This window comes from Callorhinchus milii, unplaced genomic scaffold, assembly GCF_018977255.1.
Source record: "Callorhinchus milii isolate IMCB2004 unplaced genomic scaffold, IMCB_Cmil_1.0 Scaffold24, whole genome shotgun sequence".
Lineage (NCBI taxonomy): Eukaryota > Metazoa > Chordata > Chondrichthyes > Chimaeriformes > Callorhinchidae > Callorhinchus > Callorhinchus milii.
In genome coordinates this window covers 4,154,041-4,172,846 of record NW_024704765.1, presented here as the reverse complement: position 1 = coordinate 4,172,846, position 18,806 = coordinate 4,154,041, and the positions used below count along the sequence as shown (strand labels likewise).

Genomic DNA, 18,806 nt, shown 5'->3' with positions numbered 1-18,806 from the left:
GCTCACATGTGCCTCAGTACAGCCCAGATTTAATTAAACATCTCCACTCATCCCCTGTTTATTGCCACACAAACACTCACATGAGTTTACTGTGTTGTTGGGACAACTCGATCCCGAGGTCATTGTCAAGCAGGTTGGGCTGAACAGTTCCAACAGTGTCACAGATACAGCCCTGATCTCTCAGTCTCTATCAGATCATCACCAGTGTCATGTATCACATGTGTGAATGGGGCTGTGTAGTATACTCAGAACTCTGCAGCTCGTGTACTGTCCCGCACCAGGCTTCGTGACCACATCACTCCCACCCTCGCTCGCCTCCACTGGCTCCCCATCCCCCAGAGGATCGAATTCAAGATCCTCACCCTCACCTACAAGGCCATTCACGGCCTCGCTCCCTCCTACCTCTCCGACCTGCTATCCCCCTACTTACCTGCCCATACCCTCCGTTCCTCTGCCTCCGGTCTGCTCCACATCCCCCGCCCCAACCGCCCTACCATCGGTGGCCGGGCCTTCAGCCTCTCAGCCCCGAGGCTCTGGAACTCTATCCCCCAGTGCCTTCGCCGCTTCCTCCCTTTCCTCCTTCAAGGCCGGTCTCAAGCCCTTTCTCTTTGACCGAGCCTTCAGCTCCCCTCTCGACTCTCTACCCCCTCCTCGCTCCCTCCCTTCCCTCCCCTCACCCTGACCATTTCGCCCCAATGCTCGGGTCCTGACCCAACTGTACAGCGCCTTGGGATGTCCTCCCGACGTGAAAGGCGCTCAATAAATGGAATCTTATTGGTGTGTTGTTGTTGTTGTTGTATATGTATAAATGGGACTGATGTGAGAATGGGGCTGTATAGTATATGTGTGAATGGAATGGTGTAGTGTATGTGTGAATGGGACGGTGTAGTGTATGAGTGAATGGGATAGTGTATGTGTGAATGGGGCTGCGTAGTGTATGTATGAATGGGGCTATATAGTATATGTGTGAATGGAATGGTGTAGTATATGAGTGAATGGGATAGTGTATGTGTGATTGGGGCTGTGTAATATCTGTGTGAATGGGGCTGTGTAGTGTCTGTGTGAAAGGGGCTGTGTAATGTATGTGTGAATCAGGCTGTGTAGTGTCTGTGTGAATGGGACTGTGTAATATATGTGTGAATGGGATGAGGCTGTGTAGTGTGTGTGAATGAGGCTGTGTAGTGTATGTGTGAATGGGGCTGTGTAGTGTCTGTGAATGGGGCTGTGTAGTATGTGTGAATGGAATGGGACTGTATAGTGTCTGTAGAATGGGGCTGTGTAGGGTCTGTGTTAATGGGACTGATGTGTGAATGGGACTGTTTTGTGTATGTGTGAATGGGACTGTGTTGTGTCTGTGTGAATGGGGCTGTGAAGTGTAAGTGTGAATGGGACTAATGTGTGAATGGGTCTGTGTAGTGTCTGTGTGAATGGGTCTGTGTAGTGTCTGTGTGAATGGGTCTGTGTAGTGTCTGTGTGAATGGGTCTGTGTAGTGTCTGTGTGAATGGGTCTGTGTAGCGTCTATGTGAATGGGCTGAGTTCATGTGAAGCTGTTTTGCTGAAGTTCTTAACAAAGAAGTGGTTTTCCGTCCCCTTTTCTCACTGCCTTTTTCCCTTCTATTTGTGATTCTGCCTCCAGCCCGGACCCTCCTCCCTCTCACCACCTGAACTAGTTTTGCCGGTTGCTCTGACTTGCTTCCATTCAACTTTTGTTGTGAGGGACAACAACAACTTACAACAACTTGGATTTATATAGTGCCCTCCACGCGCGAGGCCCTGACCGTGTCCCACACGTGATCTGGTCATCGCCAGCTCTCGGAGACATGTGGATATGACATGTGCCAGGATTAGCCATGTTTAGCCATGTTTTGCCCACAAAATACACGGTCAATTCACTTTACAGTCAATTCCTAATGTGACAGGCGCTATACAAATTTAACGTGCTGTTGTTGTTGTTTATGGTGTATGCTGGTGTCTCAAAGACATGATAAGGCGCTTTATCAAATCCAAAGATTATTATTATTATTAAGAATTGGGACATTGGGAGAGGGGGATGGAAACTCCAACCGACTACAGTGGGGGGATGGGGGGGCTCTGCTGGAGTGTTGCAACACTAATTGCTCTCAAAAGGGGACTCGATTAATACGTAAAAAGGAGTAAACTACAGGGAGGGCGGTGGGGAAACGACCAAGAAATGGGACTGAAATTGCTCTGAAGGACCCGACACAGACCCAATGAGCCAAATGGCCTTCTTCAGAGCTGTTAATTTCCACAATAATAATAATAATCCTTGCATTTGATATAGCGCCTTATCACAGCCAATTACGCACAGCAAGTGTCCCACAAGCAGACGTGGACCGAGTGACCACATTTTTTGTTTGGAGGGATTGCTACCTCCACAAAGCGATGCACCAATGATAGAAACATGAGGAGGCCATTCAGCCCCTCGACTCCAATCACCCTTGCCTTGAATCCCTTGTTATCCTGACCAAACAAATATCTACCCACCTCAGCCTTGAAAATGTGAATGGATCCAGTATCTACAGCCTTTTGGAAGAGAGCACTCCACTGCCCTTTGGGTGAAAAAATGCCTCCTGTTCAGGATTCCGCCACCAGAGGAAATAGTTTCTCTGTAGCTACCCTATCGAATCCCTTTATTATCCAAAAAACCTCAATCAGATCACCCCTCAACCTTCAAAACTCAAAGGAATAGAGAACAAGTTTATGCAACCTGTTCTCGTAATTTAACCCTTTGAGCCCTGGTATCATTCTGGTGAATCTGCGTTGCTCCCCCTCCAGAGCCAATATATCCTTCCTGAGGTGTGGTGCCCAAAACTGAACGCGGCTTCCAGATGGAGTCTGATCAAGGATCTATATAGTTGAAGCATCATTTTCTCTCCTTTATATCCCAGCCCCCTTGAGATATAGGCCAGCATCCCATTAGCCTTTTTGATAATGTTTTGTACCTGTGAGCTTGTTTTTAGTGATTTGTGTGCATGGAGACCTAAATCCCTTTGCTCTTCCACAGTTCTTAGTTTCTCACCATTTAGAAAATATTCTGTTTTCCTATGTTTTTCTGTTTTTTGGATTCATAGTGGATGACCTCACACTTCCCCACATTGAATCACCTGAAACCGAGTTCCTACCCACTCCTGTGGCACTATGATAGGGGGCTCTGTGTCAGGGTATCATACATTATAGGTATGAGGCCCCTTTGACTTTCCATTGATTACATTGAGCTGCTCTGAGCCAAAGGCAGCATTCCACTCATCACACTCACACTTTGACTCCCGCTGTGTACAATTCCAGGCCGGTCAGTCACTTCCCATTTACATCCACGGAATTCCTGATCCATGGATAAACTATTTGACAATTTACAAATTCCCTGACAATTTACTATGTCTGGCCTCTGATCTGCAACAGTGGGAGCTGGCATCACTGCGGTGATGTGATTTAAAGGGGCCGCGATTTGTCAAGTCAATATCACATCTCACTTGGCGTCCCATTGGCAGGGGAACAACTGTGTTCTCTCTCTCTCTCCCCCCATTTCGATGTAGCCACATCACTCACATACCTCGCCGGGCAGAGAGAGAGAGAGAGAGAACACGAAGAGGCGAAGACGGAGATGGTTCGGGGAAGCAACATTTTAGATTTCAGATGTGGACCCATAACCTATTCTTACACCCATGCCCCCTGGGGTCTTGTTACCGCACTGGGAAGAGATTGAGCTTCAAATGCCCTAAGGAGGCCTGAAATTCCACCTAGTCACCCACAAAGTGTACAGTTAATCCACTTTTCAGTATATTCTGCAAAGCGGTTTGAGACGTCTCGATGATGTGATAAGGTGCTGTATCAAATATATTACCAAATAATAATTTGGTCACTCAATGCATGACTGTTTGTGGGACACTGCTGTATGCAATTGGCTACCGCATTTTGCCCACAAAATATACAGTCAATTCACAATATAATACAGTTATATTCTGTGAAGCACTTACAATCACTATGCTCAACAGCAGCTCCCTGTGAAACACACAGCCACGTCCCAGCCTGACGAAAAGCCATAAAAATGTAAGATTTTTTTCTTTCATTGCAGTGTTTAGTTCCCGTTAATCATGCACACATGCATGTCTACGCGCACACAAACACACACACACAGTCTCTTAGGCAATATCATCAGGCAATGATTCATTTCCTCTGTGGAAAGCTTAGAATCATAGAATGTCACAGCACAGAAGGAGGCCATTCAGCTCATCGTGCCGGCTTCTGCCGGCTCTTCAAAAGAGCTACCAACTAGTCCCACTCCCTTGCTCTTACCCCGTTGCCCTGCACATTTTTCCTTTGCAAGTACCAATCCAATTGAAAGCTATTATCAAATCTGCTTCCACCACCCAGTCCATTCCAGACCATAACAATTCTTAAGCTTTACTGAGGTCCCATCTGTGTGTTCAGGTGGACATTAAAGATCCCATGGCACTATTGAAGAAGAGAAGGGAGTTTCTCTCTCCCTGTGTCCTTGGCAACAATCCCTCAAATAAAATTAGCCAATTCGCGCCTGGCTGTTTGTGTGGACGCTGCTGTGTGCAATTGGCTGCCGCGTTTCGCCCGCAAAATATACAGTCAATTCACTTTACAGTATACACTGTGAAGCGCGTTGAGACAACAACAACAACAACAAGATTCCATTTATAAAGCGCCTTTCACGTCAGGAGGACGTCCCAAGGCGCTGCACAGTTGGGTCATGACCCGAGCAGGGGGGAAATGGTCAGGGTGAGGGAAGGGAGGGAGCAAGGAGGGGGGAAATGGTCAGGGTGAGGGGAGGGAAGGGAGGGAGCGAGGAGGGGGAAGAGAGTCGAGAGGGTCGAGAGTCGAGACGTCTCGAAGACGGGATAAGGCGCTGGGTCAAAAGCAAGGATTTTTATTATTATTATTATTTACGGTATAAAATGAAGTTGCTGCATTTGCACAGTGAGAGAGAACGAGAGAGTGAGAGAGAAGTGTTTTGTCCTTGGGTGACTGCTGTGGGCAGGTTTGTTGTGGGCCCCACCATTGGATATGTGGACGGTGAATCGAGAATGGAAAGTGCCAGGTTACTGCTGTAAGTGAGTTGTTAACATATTCCTTACTCGCCCTGAGGCTGCTGGCGGTATGTGTTGGCAGTATATGTGTGTGTGCATGTATGTATGTAAGTGTGTGTGTGTGTATGTATATGTATGTAAGTGTGAGTGTATACATGTATGTAAGTGTGTGTATGTATGTGTATGTATGTATATGTATGTAAGTGTGTGTGCGTGTGTGTATATGTATATAAGTGTGTGTGTATGTTTGTGTGTGTGTATGTGTGTTTGTTTGTGTGTATGTGTGTGTGTATATGTTTGTGTGTGTGTATGTTTGTGTGTGTATGTTTGTGTGTGTGTATGTGTGTGTATATGTGCATGTGTGTATGTTTGTGTGTGTGTGTGTATGTGTGTTTGTATGTTTGTGTGTATGTATGTGTGTGTGTATATGTGTGTGTGTATGTGTGTATGTGTTTGTGTGTGTGTATGTGTTTGTGTGTGTGTATGTGTTTGTGTGTGTGTGTTTGTGTGTTTGTGTGTGTGTGTGTGTATGTGTTTGTGTGTGTGTATGTATGTGTGTATGTATGTGTGTATGTATGTATGTGTTTGTGTGTATGTGTGTGAGGTTGGGGGGAGGAAGGAAACACACGGTGAGCTGTGAGTGGGAGGCAGTGTGTTGCCTGTTTAAGCCGCTGTCACTCTGAGGGGTGGTGTGTGGGCGGAGAGAGCTCAACCCTCAGCCGCTTATTAAGCAAAACTGCGGAGAGAGTTGCAACACAGAGACATTTAAACCAAATAGAGAGAGAGACACAGAGACACCGACACCAGAGACGCGCAGTCAAACAGAGACACAGACAGAGGGACTGGATTCAGTCTGGGAGAGAGGAGAATGACTGCCGTGTGAATAATAATAATAATAATAATAATCCTTCTCACCAGTGGGTAAGTAAGTGACTGTGTAACGCTGCCCATTTGGCTGCGCTGCGCTGTTGTCTCACCTCTTTGTTCCGCAGCTCCGACTGCAGTTTGTGGGCACTGTGGGGGTTCTCTCTCCCTCTCTCTCTTTCTCTCCTCTTCCTCTCTTTCTCCTTCTATCTCTCTCTCTCCCCCCTCTCTGTTTTCTGGTTTGAGTGTGTACCTGTACTTCGCCGCGAACCCCACCGTGTTCTGTTGGCAGCGCAGTGGAGCGTTTAATTGCGGTTCCCAAACTTTCTCAAACTTTTTGTTTCCCCCCAATTTAAACCAAAACTTTTTTTTAAAACCAAACGACAACTCCCCCCTCACCCCACACCCCCACACCCCCTCCCAAGTAATCAGCAAATGATTTTTCAACCCCCCCAAAAAAAAACACCATTGCTTTAGCACCAGATTCAGGTTTAATGCTCAAGATGTTTTCGCCCACAAAATCGACAGTCAATTCACTTTACAGTATATCGTGTGAAGCGCTTTGAGACGTCTCGGAGACGCGATAAGGCGCTGCATCAAATGCCAGGATGTTTGCTGCATTTATTCTGCTTTCTCATTAATTACCGGGTGAAGCTGTTTGTTTAGTGCGGGTATTACTGACTGACTGGCTTTAGGCAGAGAGTGGCTGAGATTTACTGAAACCTGCGCACAGCTGTGTGCAGTGACTGTGCACACGTATACACAGCTATGTGCTGGGGTAGTGCACACATGTACACAGCTGTGTATGAATACTTGTGTACAGCTCTTGACACAACTGTGTGTATCCACGTACACACCCACTGCACACAGCTGCCGTCAGGCAGAGTGGCTGAGATTTGTTGAGGCTGTGCACGTGTATACATGTCTGTTTGCAGGAGCCGCGTATGTATACACACAGAGGTGTACAGGGACTGTGCATGTGCATACACGTAGCTGTGTACAACGACCAGGCACACGTGTGCACATAGCTGCGTGCAGGAGACATGGAACAACAACAAATTACATTAGTATAATGCCTTTCACGTCAGGAGGACATCCCGAGGTACTGAACACACACACTGCAGTGGCTGGGTACGTATACACACACCCACACTGTGTGCAGTGGCAGGGCACGTATACACACACCCACACTGTGTGCAGTGGCAGGGCACGTATACACACACGGTGCAGGAGCCAAAGCTGCTGTTACTCACTGTCAGCCGTGCGGAGACCTGTTCCCCTCCCCCGTCCCAGCACATTCCAGCCCGTGTGTGATTCACAACTGCTCTTCTCGGTTACTCACTGGTTACCGGAAGCTGCCGATGTTCCTCAACAGCTGAGATGTTGCTGTGAGTGAGGCCTACCCCCACCCATTCCCATCCATCTCCCCCCACAGCTTCTCCTCTGCCCCCCCACCCAACTATATACTGCCCCATAGTGGCTCAATCCAGCTCCTTATATTATTATTGTATTCGATAGTAATTTTTGGGTTTGGTACAGGACCTTTCACAATTTGCTGTAAAATATAGTGAACGGTGTGTTTTGTAGACAAATGAGGCTTCATTGCTTGGGGTGGGGATGGCTCAGTTGCCGGAGGGGTTACGGTTGCTGGGGTGTGGGAGGTGGGGCTCGGTTGCCGGTGTGGGAGGGAGAGGATGACGCATGATTAATGGTCTCTCTCTCTCTCTCTCTCCCTGTGATACAGTAATGGTGGGAACGTGCTGAGCCACGAGGTTCCCATCGTCTCCCAGAGAAGCGTCATGTCGACAGCGCAGGAGATCCATTTCCCGCTCAGTAACTGCTTCATACACGAGGTCATCGGCAGCAAGCCGTACTGGAATCCCCCCAGCCCCATGGAAACGTGAGTAACAACTTGTATTCAAATAGCGCCCCTCACGCGGGGTAGAGTCCCAGAGCGCCTCACAGTGGCGGAGTCTGACAACTAGATGGGGGAGGTGACCGTGAACACGATCAAAATGAATTGAGCAGGATTTGAAGGTGGGGGAAGGATTAAGAGGGAGAGTTCCAGAGTTTCGGGGCGTAGTGGCTGAAGGGGGAGTAACTCTCCAATTTCACCCCCGCCCCCCCCCCCCCCACCTCCTGGCACAGCTCCTCTTCCCCGCGACGAGGGCACCGCTTTGCACCCCCGGGGACAACATTTCTGGTCTCCCATTGTCAGCAATTTGGCTCCAGAGAAGAGACTGTGGCCCAAAGTAAAGGTCTTTAGATCATCTTTAATGGTGGGAAGGGAGGGGGCAAGGCGGAGCGACTCTGGGTGGGTGTTAGAACTTTGCCGATGTGGCGCTGACCATTTGGCCTCTGATTTGCAGCATATATTTTGGAGACAGTTCCTCAGTGACGTGTGGCCTGGGAGCCGAGCCCCATCATCAGCCGTACATCGCACCTCTGGCACAGCACGGTGAGTAGTGTGCGAGCACGAGGGTGCGCGGGGCAACTAAACGCAAGCGTGTATGTGCTTGGACCAGTGTGCGGGTATGTGTGTTTGTGTGTGTGTGCGTGCGTGCGTGCTGTGCTAGGGCGAGTATGCAGGTGCGTCGGCGACGTGGGCAAGTGTGCGACGTGGGCAAGTGTGCGACGTGGGCAAGTGTGAGCGTGAGATTCAGCTTCTGATTCTGGTTTCTGTAATTCTCTTCCCAGGACAGGAAGCTGAGGACTGGGACCTAAGCGAGAGTTGCTGCCTGAGAACGTCAGTGATAAAGCCGCCGTCGCGGCTGATAATGCCTTCATCACCGATCTTGGGCTCAACACCGGTCTTGCCCCCGCTCCGCGCGCTGTCCCTGACTGGCTGCCCCCTGTCTCCCCCCCTCACCCCGGTCGAGCGGGGCTCCCGGCCACTGCCCCCCCTACCCTGGCCCGGCTACGAGTCCTCTGACGAGGTGGACAGTGAGGTGGAATCAATCACCAGCTCCGAGACCCAGAACCTGTTGGAGTTCCGACCCGTATCTGCCGGCCAGAGGAGCCTCCGAGGCGCCGGCAAAACCAACCACGCCTACTCTGAGTGTGGTGTGGGGGTCCGGGGGCAGTACAGCCCCCCTATTCCGGAGCAGGGCGAGACGGAGCACAGAGCCGGGGGCGAGCGGCAGAGACGGAACCGGCGGCTACAGCGATCGCATTCGGGTCCGGCTGGAGCCTTCCACAAGCCGGTGCCGGTGAATGTGTCCGGGCGACGCTGTTCGCCAGGCAGGGGCGAGGGGAAGCCGGAGGTGCCTCCCCGTGTACCAATCCCCCCGCGGCTGGTCAAATCGGACCACCGGCGTTGGTCGGCCGAGGTGACCGGCTCCTACAGTGAGGAGGAGCGGCCCCCCAAGGTTCCGCCGCGGGAGCCAGTGCCAAGTGCCAACTCCCGGACCCCCAGCCCCAAGACCCTTCCTGCCTACCTGAATGGGGTCATGCCCCCCACTCGCAGCTTCGCCCCCGACCCCAAGTACGTCAGCAGGAAAGTGCTGCAGCGACAGAACAGCGATGGGCACCCGGTGGTCCCCCACGTGCCCTGTATCCTCCCCATCATCGAGGCGGGACGGCGAGTCAGCAACACACACTACTACCTGCTGCCCGAGCAGCCGTCCTACCTGCACCGCTTCCACAGGTTCTTCGTCGCCGACGACCCTATTGCAGACGGAGCCTTCGCTGCCGCACTCGAGCTGGACAGCTGTGCCGCGGAGAGCAGCAAGGCAGCGCCGAGTGGCGGGACTGAGGCCACCGGACTTTGCTCCCTCGCCCGCGCCGCCTTTCCCTAGCCCCACCACCATAGGCAGCAGAAGGCGGTTTCTCTGGCGAGATCGGTTTTCTCCAGAGTCCGGCGGATCGGTCAGCGTCACCGGCTGTTCCAATGATTGCACTTTACCGGGAGGCGGAGTGAAGACAGAGACGATGGACCATTTGGAAGGGGGATGGAGAGGCCCCTAGGACATGTTGTGGCTCCTCCAGCGACCCCCATCCTTTCTCCAGTGGTGTGTGTCATGGGGATCACTTGCAGCTCGGATGGGGGTCGACGTCAACATAACATCACTCAGATGACATTTTATGACAAACGTTGATTCCTTCGATGTTGGACTTGAGCCTCTTGTTGGGAGGAAGCAATTTGTTTTGTTATTTTTATTATTAGAATTATTATTATTATCAGACTTTGTATAAACCAGTGAGTTTGTGTGTATTTAGTTCGGACCAGCTCAGGGAAGCTCAATGAAGGCCAGCTCTTGCTATTTGGTCCACAAAATATACAGTCACTACACTTTACGGTATATTATGTGAAGCGCTTTGAGATGTCAAATGCAAGGATTATTATTATTATTATTGTTATTTCTGTTTGTCCCTGTTCGGAGGAGTAATTTGTAAACCAGTGAACGTCAGTGAGGTGGGGATGGTGGGGGGGGGGCAGTGTAATTCACTGCCTCTTTCTGTCCCCCTGTAACTGTCACACTTGCGTGTCCCAGGAGGGGGAGAAATCAGCCAGAATTCCTGCTTCAGTTCTTCTCCCCACCCCCACCCCCGAAGGTGAGGGAGGTTGGAGCTTGTGACGAGGGTTGTGGTCAGTCACAGGCCCCCTATTCCACACCCAGTGTGTGCAATGTTACTGGAAAATCTGTAATTATATTATTTAAACTTCACCTGGAGCTGTGTGAGCTTTACTTTTGTGTGTTTGTGTGTGTATGTTAGTGTATGTGGGGGGCTATGGCTGTATGTGTTTGTGGGGATGGGGAGTATTTTTTCCCTCACTGTTTCAATGACACTTTATTCCCATCTGTCAGCCGGGTGCAGCAGTAGCACTCTCGCCTCTGAAGGTTGTGGGTTCAAGATAAGAGGGAGGGTGCATTGGAGAGGGGTGCGGTGGGAGTTGAGCAAGGGGAGGGGGAGTTGAGCAAGGGGAGGGGGAGTTGAGCAAGGGGAGGGGGAGTTGAGCAAGGGGAGGGGGAGTTGAGCAAGGGAAGGGAATGCTGAGGGCTGAGGCAAGTAGGCTCAAGGAATGAGCTGAATATTGATCAAAGGGGCCAGGAAGTCTAGAAACTCACCGACATTGAGTGTGTGCCGCAACTGAAGAATATAATACAGGAAAAAGAGTGACCGAGGGCGGTGGGGGGAAGGACAGCTGCTTTGGCTGTCAGCGTTTCTCAGAAATAAAACCAAGGTGCAAACCCGACAGCAGTAAATACTCCACAATCGATGAGGAAACTGGGACAAACATTCGCTCACTTATCTGTTGTGCTCTGTGTACACAGGACCTTTGACTTGTATGAAGTAATGCTTCTTTATTGCCAATTGGAGTGTGATGACTCCCCAGAACGCCTCTTGCACAGGGCACCCGGGTGATAAACTGCTGATAACCCAGCCTCCCACTCGGAGTCAGGCTGGGCAGGGATGGGCTCTGCGGCACACAGGAGGGTGATGCCTTCAATGCCTGCTCTGGCTGAGTTGTTGAGCAAATGCCCTCGTGTCCTGCCACCTCCTGACCTCTCGGAGACACTTCCTCCCCACTGAACACCCGTTGCCTCCGCTCGGCTGGATCCAGCCTCCTGCATGTCTGTTGTTGCCGCCACTCCACAATCGGCGGCCGTGCTTTCAGCCACGATGACCCCAAACCATAGAACTCTCGGCCTTAATCCCCTTCCCCATCTTCAGATCACGCCTGAAGACCTTCCTCTTCGACTGTGCTTGTGATCACCTTTCTCTTCTCAGTGGCTCGGCATCAAGCGCCACCACTGTTAAACTCTGCAAGACCTGCGTGGAGACACTGTATAAATCTAAGCTGTTGTTGTTGTATTGACCTCAGCCAGGACAGCAGTGGGACAATGATGGACCTTAGAGCCCCTGGGTTGAGGGGAGAGGAGGGAAGGGGGTAAAACCTGGCTTCTCAGACCCCAAATTGTTAACATCAGTGTTTATCTGGAAGAGAACCTCCTCTCCGGTGGGCGATGCCTGTGCTGGTGCTGTAAGGCCATCTAGTGGCTGAGGCGGAGGGTGTGGGTGGCGTCAGTGACAATAAGTCAGCAAAATTTCACAAAGATTTTGAAGGAATGGATGAGAGGCTCAGTTGTTGGTTTATTTATTGTCTTGTTGACCTGGCCACATGGCACAGCTACACACATAAAACAAGGCAGATCGTTACAGAGCACTGGGTGGGATTTTGGGGAGGGGGGAAGAGGATCTCAGTGACCCTCGTTGGGTGTGGGGGGGGGGGTCTCACTGACCCTCGCTTTGTTTCTTGGTGTAGTCCTGAAGGCAGGACTGGAAGTGGGCAGCAGTGTTGAGCTGGGGCTGGAACAGGATAATGTAGCATTTGGGCAGGAAGTAGCCCAAGGCCACGCTAGCGGCACTGTTAATGGTGAGGAAGGTGCGTATAGACGAGGTGTAGACCTGCTGTGTGGGGGTGACCAAGGAAGCCATGTATAGGATGTAATAGACGAAGCACAAAGTCATGCTGAAGGCAATGAATTTGGCCTCATTGTAGTTCTCAGGCAGGTCCCGGCCGATGTAGGCCAACAGGAAGCAGGCTCCAGTCAGGAGGACAATGTAGAGGAAGCTGAGAGCCAGGCCGGCCACATTGCCCGTGCTGCAGTCCAGCGCGATTATGCTGCCTGTGAGCAGTGTCCTGGGGCTGGGGGGCTCGGCGACCAGCCAGGCCACACACATGGTGAGCTGCAGGGCAGTGCTGAGCACCACGAACAGGCCGGGACCGCTGTAGCGCAGCCAAAACTTGTAGGCCCGAGGCAAGCTGGACGCCATTTTGAATATGGAAACTATTTGGAAGGAGCGGACGAGGATGCAGGACAGGCAGAGGGAGAAGCTGATGGCAAAAATGGGGTGTTGGACGCGGCACAGTGTGGTGCTGGGCTTGCCGATAAACAGGTAGACGCAGGAGAAGCCGCAGAGCATGGAGGCCAGCATAGCGAAGCACATCCTGCCTCCGGCTGACTTGACCACGGGGCTGTCCAGTTGCCAGGCGAAGACCACGCTGATGGTCACAGTGAGCGCCAGGCCGCTGTTTGCTGCCAGCAGCAGGAGGACAGTTAGTGGGTTTTGCCAGGATAGGTACTGGACAGCTCGATCCAGGCACCGCTCGCTCTGCGCCGGAGACCACTGCCACCACGGGCAGGCCGCACACTCATAGGGATCTGTAATGGTAACGGCAGCGTCAGCCAGGGGGCGCATTCTACCTCAATTCTAGCTCTGCACCTCCAACTGGTGCAACCATCAATGTGTAGTGAGCTGTGGACAGGGAGATAGTGGCAATGCTCTCACACATTACATGCTGAGCTACACTGCCCACAGGGTACCTGCCATCCAACTAGTGAGGCTCAAATCAGGTGCAGTTAACCAACTAGTGATTCCTCCTTGGGGGAAGGGGGGGTGGGGAATAAGCAGGGTCTCCTCGGAGCTGAGCTGTCTGCACGGTGATGCGCATACAACACAATATCAGCATCAGGTCCATCATCTGTGTAGGTCCTTATCCGGTTCCTGAGCCAGGCAGGTCCACAGTATTCTAGGACACTGCTGATAGTAGCTCAGCCTGGCTCATTGAATCCTCCCACTCAACTCCTGTTAACCCTGCAAGCCAAAGCCCTGGCAGGTAGGGTAGTCCTCGCTAGACAAGCAGCTGTCAGCTTGCCAGACAGTGCTCTTCATGGGCAAGCTATGTATTTTTTCCTGATTAAACTCCATTAGTGACTCTTAACTCACACTCTGGGATCCCAAGCCTTGGCTCTTGCCAACCTGCACTTAATACTCTCTCGGAGTAGGTGAGCAGACTGCGTCCTCCTCAGAGAGATTCCGTCTAGTCCGTGGTCTGGTTCAGATACTCAAACAGGCTAATGGGTTTCCACTGAGTCACACACCCGCCGACAAAAAAACATGGTCACAGGATAAAGCTCAATAGGATACAGAACACTGACCGCTCTGGTTCCGGAATGTTCCTGCTGGACAATCTTCACAGTCAAAGCAGCAGCTGTGAAATCCGCGAGGAATCCTCCTCTGCCCCGGCCCACACGACTCTGAGCAATGAGACACGGGCACCTGGCGAGATGGGCAGCAGTCAGTTCATGGCCCCAATCCTGAAGTTCCGAGCACCCAAACCCCCATTCCCCCTGAAATGCCCCTCCGTTTCACCCACCGGAGCCTGTTGTCAGCGAGAGCTGCAATGGGCAGTTAAGCACAACCGCTCAGCGGGCTCTGGCTTGCTCCATGTCCCGCACCTGGCCCGCGCCACCATCGGTGGTCAGGCCTGCAGCCTCTCTGCCCCCACCTTTTGGAACTCCGTTCCACAGTCCCTTCACCTCGCTCCTTCCCTTGCCTCCTTCAAGGCATGTCTCAAGACGCTCCTCTTCGACCGTGCCTTCAGTCTCCCTCCTACACCCCTACACCTTTCCTCCTCCTCCCCCCTGATCCCAACCCCCAGCTCAGGTCCAAATCCCTGGCTGTCCAGTGCCTTGAGATGTGTAAGTGTAGTTTGTTGTTGTTTAGGAATGGCCTCTGGCCTGAAGTCGGGCCAGCAGGACTCACGTAGGTGGAGTTGTGAGGCCAGTGGATCAAGGATCGGTCGATGTCCAGCTGATGGGTCAGCGGCAGGTAGGAGCCTATGGTCTGGAAGTGGATGCCATGGCCCTGGCTCTGCCACGTCACAATGTCAAAGCCACTCGGCCCGTCGCCCGTCTCGTCAAAGTAAAACGTCTCATTGGACAGCAGGAATCTGACCTTCTTCAAACTGCTGAGCAACTAGAACACAGGAGCAGATACAACTTCAGAGAGACGGGATGGGAGACAAGATGAGGGCTCCTGGGGGAGACAAATGTGGGCGGTGGGATGCGGGGGTGGGGGGAGATGGAGCGAGGGCGAGCATGAGGGGAGGTGTGAGCACGTACCTGCCAGGGGTAGACGGCGCGTGGATGGTAGCACCGGTCCTGCTCGCACTGGAGCAGCTGATGTAAAGCGTGAGCCATGGCGTATACAGCCACGTACACGTTGTACGAGACACGCGTGTCCACATGGTATTCTGGTGACTCGGCGCTCCGTCCAGCCGGAGCCAGGAGCCGCCGGCATTCCTGATCACAGCTTCCCCTGGGCTCGGAGGCAGCGCCTTTGGCCAGGAATTCCCGGAAACCCTCCATGTGGCCCTCCTTGATGGCGATGCCGAGGACGGTGCCGACGGCCGCCACGCCCGGGATACGGGCGATGTCCTCGGACAGAGCTACCGTCTCGCTGATGATCCACACCTTCCCTGTCACGTTGAGCTCAGTGAGGACCCGGAACAGCCGCTCGGTAGCCAGCCGACTAGAGAAGAGCACGGTGACATTGACGCTGGCGGAGATCTCATTGAGCATGTGCACCAGCTCAGGGCGGGAAGAGGGGATGATAGCCTGATACGCCACACACGTGCCTGCGCCCGTCACCAGCTCCACCACCTTGTTGATCCCTTGCCGGCCGTACTCATTGTCGCTCCCCACAGCCGCAATCCAATTCCAGCCAAATTCCTGGATCAGGAGCGCCATGGCTTCCGCCTGCTTGATGTCGTTCGGGATGGTTCGGAAAAACGAGGGGAAGCGGATCCTGTTTCCCAGCACCTCTCCGGAGGCTGCGTAGCTGATCTGTGGGGAGGAGGAGGCGGCAGGAGAATCCCACTCAGTGTTGTCGTTATGGCAAAGCTCCCGGAATCCCGAACTTTAGGCTGGCCTTGGCTTTGGTTCCCCCCTCCCCCACACACATCACTTCCCCACCCGCCCACATATACACACACAAGTTGACCACTTCAAACAAGATACTAGAAGCCGCCCAGGGAAACATCCCCCATAAGACTGGAGCAGAAATGTGCAAAATTCTTAAATTCAGCCTTAATTTGGCAGCCAGTTTATTTTAATAACTGTGGAAAACTCTTTCGGAGAGCAGTCGTGACAGAGTGTGTGAGGGAGGAGGGGAGTGTGTGAGGGAGGAGGGGAGAGTGTGATGGAGGGTGTGAAGGGTGAGGGAATGTACCAGAGGAACAAGGAAGTAGCCAAGGAAGCGTGCGATGGTGACGGTGATGGTGGTAGAGGCGGGGCCGATGATGGCGATCACATTGGGCTGGTAGCTGGTGTAGTTAGAAGAGATGGGCACTCCAGGCTGGTAATCAGTGTTGGTAGCTGGGGTCGGGATGCCGGGAGATGGCAGGTGGCGGGCGGACAGGAAGTGGAGTGTGGTCTGCACGTCCACGGACTGGAAGCAGGTGTCAGCAATGTTGTAGCCCAGCCGCACCCCCGGCAGAAGCCGGCGGTCACTGTTGATCTCCTCCACAGCGAAGCGCATGGCCTGACTATTCACATACATGTTCATGTAAAACGGGAACCTGAGAAACACATTTAACAACAACAACAACTTGCTTTGACACTGTTGACCAATCTATCCTCCTCCACCACCTCTCCTCTATAATAATAATAATCCTTGCATTTGATACAGCGCCTTATCACGTCTTCGAGAAGGTCTCAAAGCGCTTCACAGAATACACTGTAAAGTGAATTGACTGTATATTTTGTGGGCAAAAAATATCCTCTCATCTCAACTTTCGTGGTCCTGTCCTTGACTGGTTCAGATCCCACTTCTCACACTCTCTCCACTTTGTCTTCACAAACAGCCTCGTGCGGTGTCCCTCAAGACTCTATCCTTGGTAATCATTGACCCCCGCCTCCCCCCCGGGCTGGCCGCTCACTGCCCCACTCCTCCCCCCACCCCGTGGCTGCTCACTGACCCCGGCACCTGGGGAGTGGATGGTGACATGAGGTTGTGGTGAGGAGCCGGATTCGGCCAATGCAAACATTAGGAAAATCTGCTCCAGGAATGCAAATACTAGGCCTGTGGCCGGGAGGGAGTCATCTCTGGTCATGCAAACCCTGGCTGCCAACCGCGGCAGGAAGCCTCAACCAGTAACCCTTCACCTGCCGAATAAACACAGGCTTCACCGCTGGTCACAACTTTCAGACAGTCCAGGATTAGCAATATCCTGCCCTCACGCCCCGCTGCCCCCTTGATACACAGAGCAGCACAACCTCAGCTCACCCATTGCCTGGCTCAGCTGGGTCTGTGGTAACTGCCGTTAGTTAATAATAGTAATTCTTGCATTTGATATAGCACCTTATCACATCATTGAGACGTCTCAAAGCACTTCACAGAATACACTTTAAAGTGCAGTGACCGTGTATTTTGTGAGCGCAACGCGGCAGACAATTGCACACAGCAGTGTCCCACAGAGTCGTGGATTGAGCGACCAAATTATTTGATGGACACCTTGCGCTGATCAGGTAAATGTTATTGATCGGTACAGTGTTTAAAAAAAGGCATAAAGTGTGTTACTGACCTCTGACAGTCTGGAGTGATGGGCTCGGATTGGTTCACACCGTTAGGCTGGGCATAATGGATCGGGAACAAGCCACCGATCACGTAATCTCCCGGCAAGCTGAACGCTGCTGCAATGTTGCTGGTGTTTGCGGCTTGTGCCACAAGGCACAGCACAACGGCCAGCAGGAGCCACATGACCTCGGAGGCTTGAAGGCAACGCTCACGGTGACAGGGGAGAGCAGACTGACTTGTGCCGCGCACCGACTCGCAGTAGGTTTAAGAAAAGGAGGTGGTGGGATGGCTGATGCTGCTGGATGGGACTTTGCATTAATTTGTATTAAAGAGTTTGTTTAATACTCTTGTACTGTTTGTTTAATGAGACACGGAGGTGCCGCAGCTGTAACACGGCAGTGAAACAGATCTGAACAGCCGTATGTACCCGCTCGGCTCAAGCGGTCACGCTCTCACCTCACGGCTAAATGGTCATGGGTTTAATCCACCCAAATCACAATTTTACACTCTCAGTCTGGTGTGACCCCTCGAGCAGTAGGGTGGGGGGGAGTGGGGAAGTGCTGCATTGTCACAGGTGCTGTGTTTGCATAAACAGGTGAATGTTGAAGATCCCATGGCACACCCCATGGTTGGGCCTTCAGCCTCTATCTCTGAGTCCCTTTGCCTCATTTCCTCCCTCACCTCCTTCAAATCCTGTCTCAAGATCTACCAGCACAGTCATCCTCCCATCCCCTTTGCTCTCCTTGCTTGGGTACAAACCCTTTACTATCCAGTGCCTTGGGACGTCCTCCTGACGTGAAAAGCGCTGTGTAAGTGTAAGTTGTTGTTCAGAGAGTTTTCTGGCCAACGAGCCCCTAGATAAAATTGGTCATTCACTTCTTGGCTTTGTGCAGAATGGCTGCACGTACACAATACAGTTTTCAGTAAATCCTGTGAAGCACTTTGAGGAATCCTGGAGTCCTGTAGCTCAGTGGTTAGACCTGGGTTTGATTCCTGGCAGGGTGAAACATTGGGCAAGTTTCCTTACTCCACACACCTGTATTTACCCAGCAGTAAGTTGGAACCCGGTTGTTAAGTCGATCGGCGGATTGCTTTTCCAGGTGTAATAATTTCTTCAAAAAAAAATTGGTCACTTAATCCATGACTGTTTGTGGGACACTGCTGTGCGCAATTGGCTGCCATGTTTTGCCCTCAAAATGTACAGTCACTTCACTTTACAGTATATTCTGTGAATAGCTTTGAGATGTTTCGAAGTTGCGATAAGGCGTTATATCAAATGCAAAAATCATTATTATCCTTCCCGACATGAAAGGTGACAGAGGCTGGGTTGGATTTGGGGGTTTCAGAAATCGCTGGTCGCCAGGACTGGAAAGAGGCAGAGAGCGAGGGAAGGCCTACACACCACCGAGAGACTCTGGCCACAGCAGCTGGTGGAGGAGCCTGATTTGTATAGTGTCGGGGGCAGAGACCAGAAATACCCAGTGGGCAGGTGGGCACTT

At 52.0% G+C, this 18,806-nt stretch overlaps 2 protein-coding genes across 2 annotated transcripts; one reads left to right on the top strand and one right to left on the bottom strand.

The window, feature by feature from the left end:
- Window positions 1–7,731: 7,731 nt before the first annotated feature.
- errfi1a (ERBB receptor feedback inhibitor 1a) lies at window positions 7,732–10,607 on the top strand. The gene is made up of 3 exons (XM_007897866.2): window positions 7,732–7,840; window positions 8,310–8,398; window positions 8,638–10,607. The coding sequence occupies exons 1-3, from the start codon at window positions 7,740–7,742 to the stop codon at window positions 9,735–9,737; spliced, it is 1,290 nt and encodes a 429-aa protein (XP_007896057.2). The 5' UTR covers window positions 7,732–7,739; the 3' UTR covers window positions 9,738–10,607.
- Window positions 10,608–12,177: 1,570 nt separating this feature from the next.
- Window positions 12,178–17,490, bottom strand: LOC103181451 (taste receptor type 1 member 1). The gene is made up of 6 exons (XM_042343786.1): window positions 17,315–17,490; window positions 15,961–16,309; window positions 14,853–15,575; window positions 14,494–14,706; window positions 13,887–14,007; window positions 12,178–13,109 (listed from the first exon to the last, which is right to left on the bottom strand). Exons 1-6 carry the CDS (start codon window positions 17,488–17,490, stop codon window positions 12,178–12,180), a joined length of 2,514 nt encoding a protein of 837 aa, XP_042199720.1.
- Between the last annotated feature and the right edge of the window lie 1,316 nt (window positions 17,491–18,806).

Coding starts and splice junctions, on each gene's coding strand:
- errfi1a (XM_007897866.2), top strand. CDS start 7,740: ATGTCGACAGCGCAGGAGATCCATTTCCCGCTCAGTAACTGCTTCATA. Junction 7,841..8,309: donor CCCCCCAGCCCCATGGAAAC/GTGAGTAACAAC, acceptor TCTGATTTGCAG/CATATATTTTGGAGACAGTT. Junction 8,399..8,637: donor CGCACCTCTGGCACAGCACG/GTGAGTAGTGTG, acceptor TTCTCTTCCCAG/GACAGGAAGCTGAGGACTGG.
- LOC103181451 (XM_042343786.1), bottom strand. CDS start 17,490: ATGTGGCTCCTGCTGGCCGTTGTGCTGTGCCTTGTGGCACAAGCCGCA. Junction 16,310..17,314: donor ATCACTCCAGACTGTCAGAG/GTCAGTAACACA, acceptor TGTGTTTCTCAG/GTTCCCGTTTTACATGAACA. Junction 13,110..13,886: donor AACATTCCGGAACCAGAGCG/GTCAGTGTTCTG, acceptor TTACCATTACAG/ATCCCTATGAGTGTGCGGCC.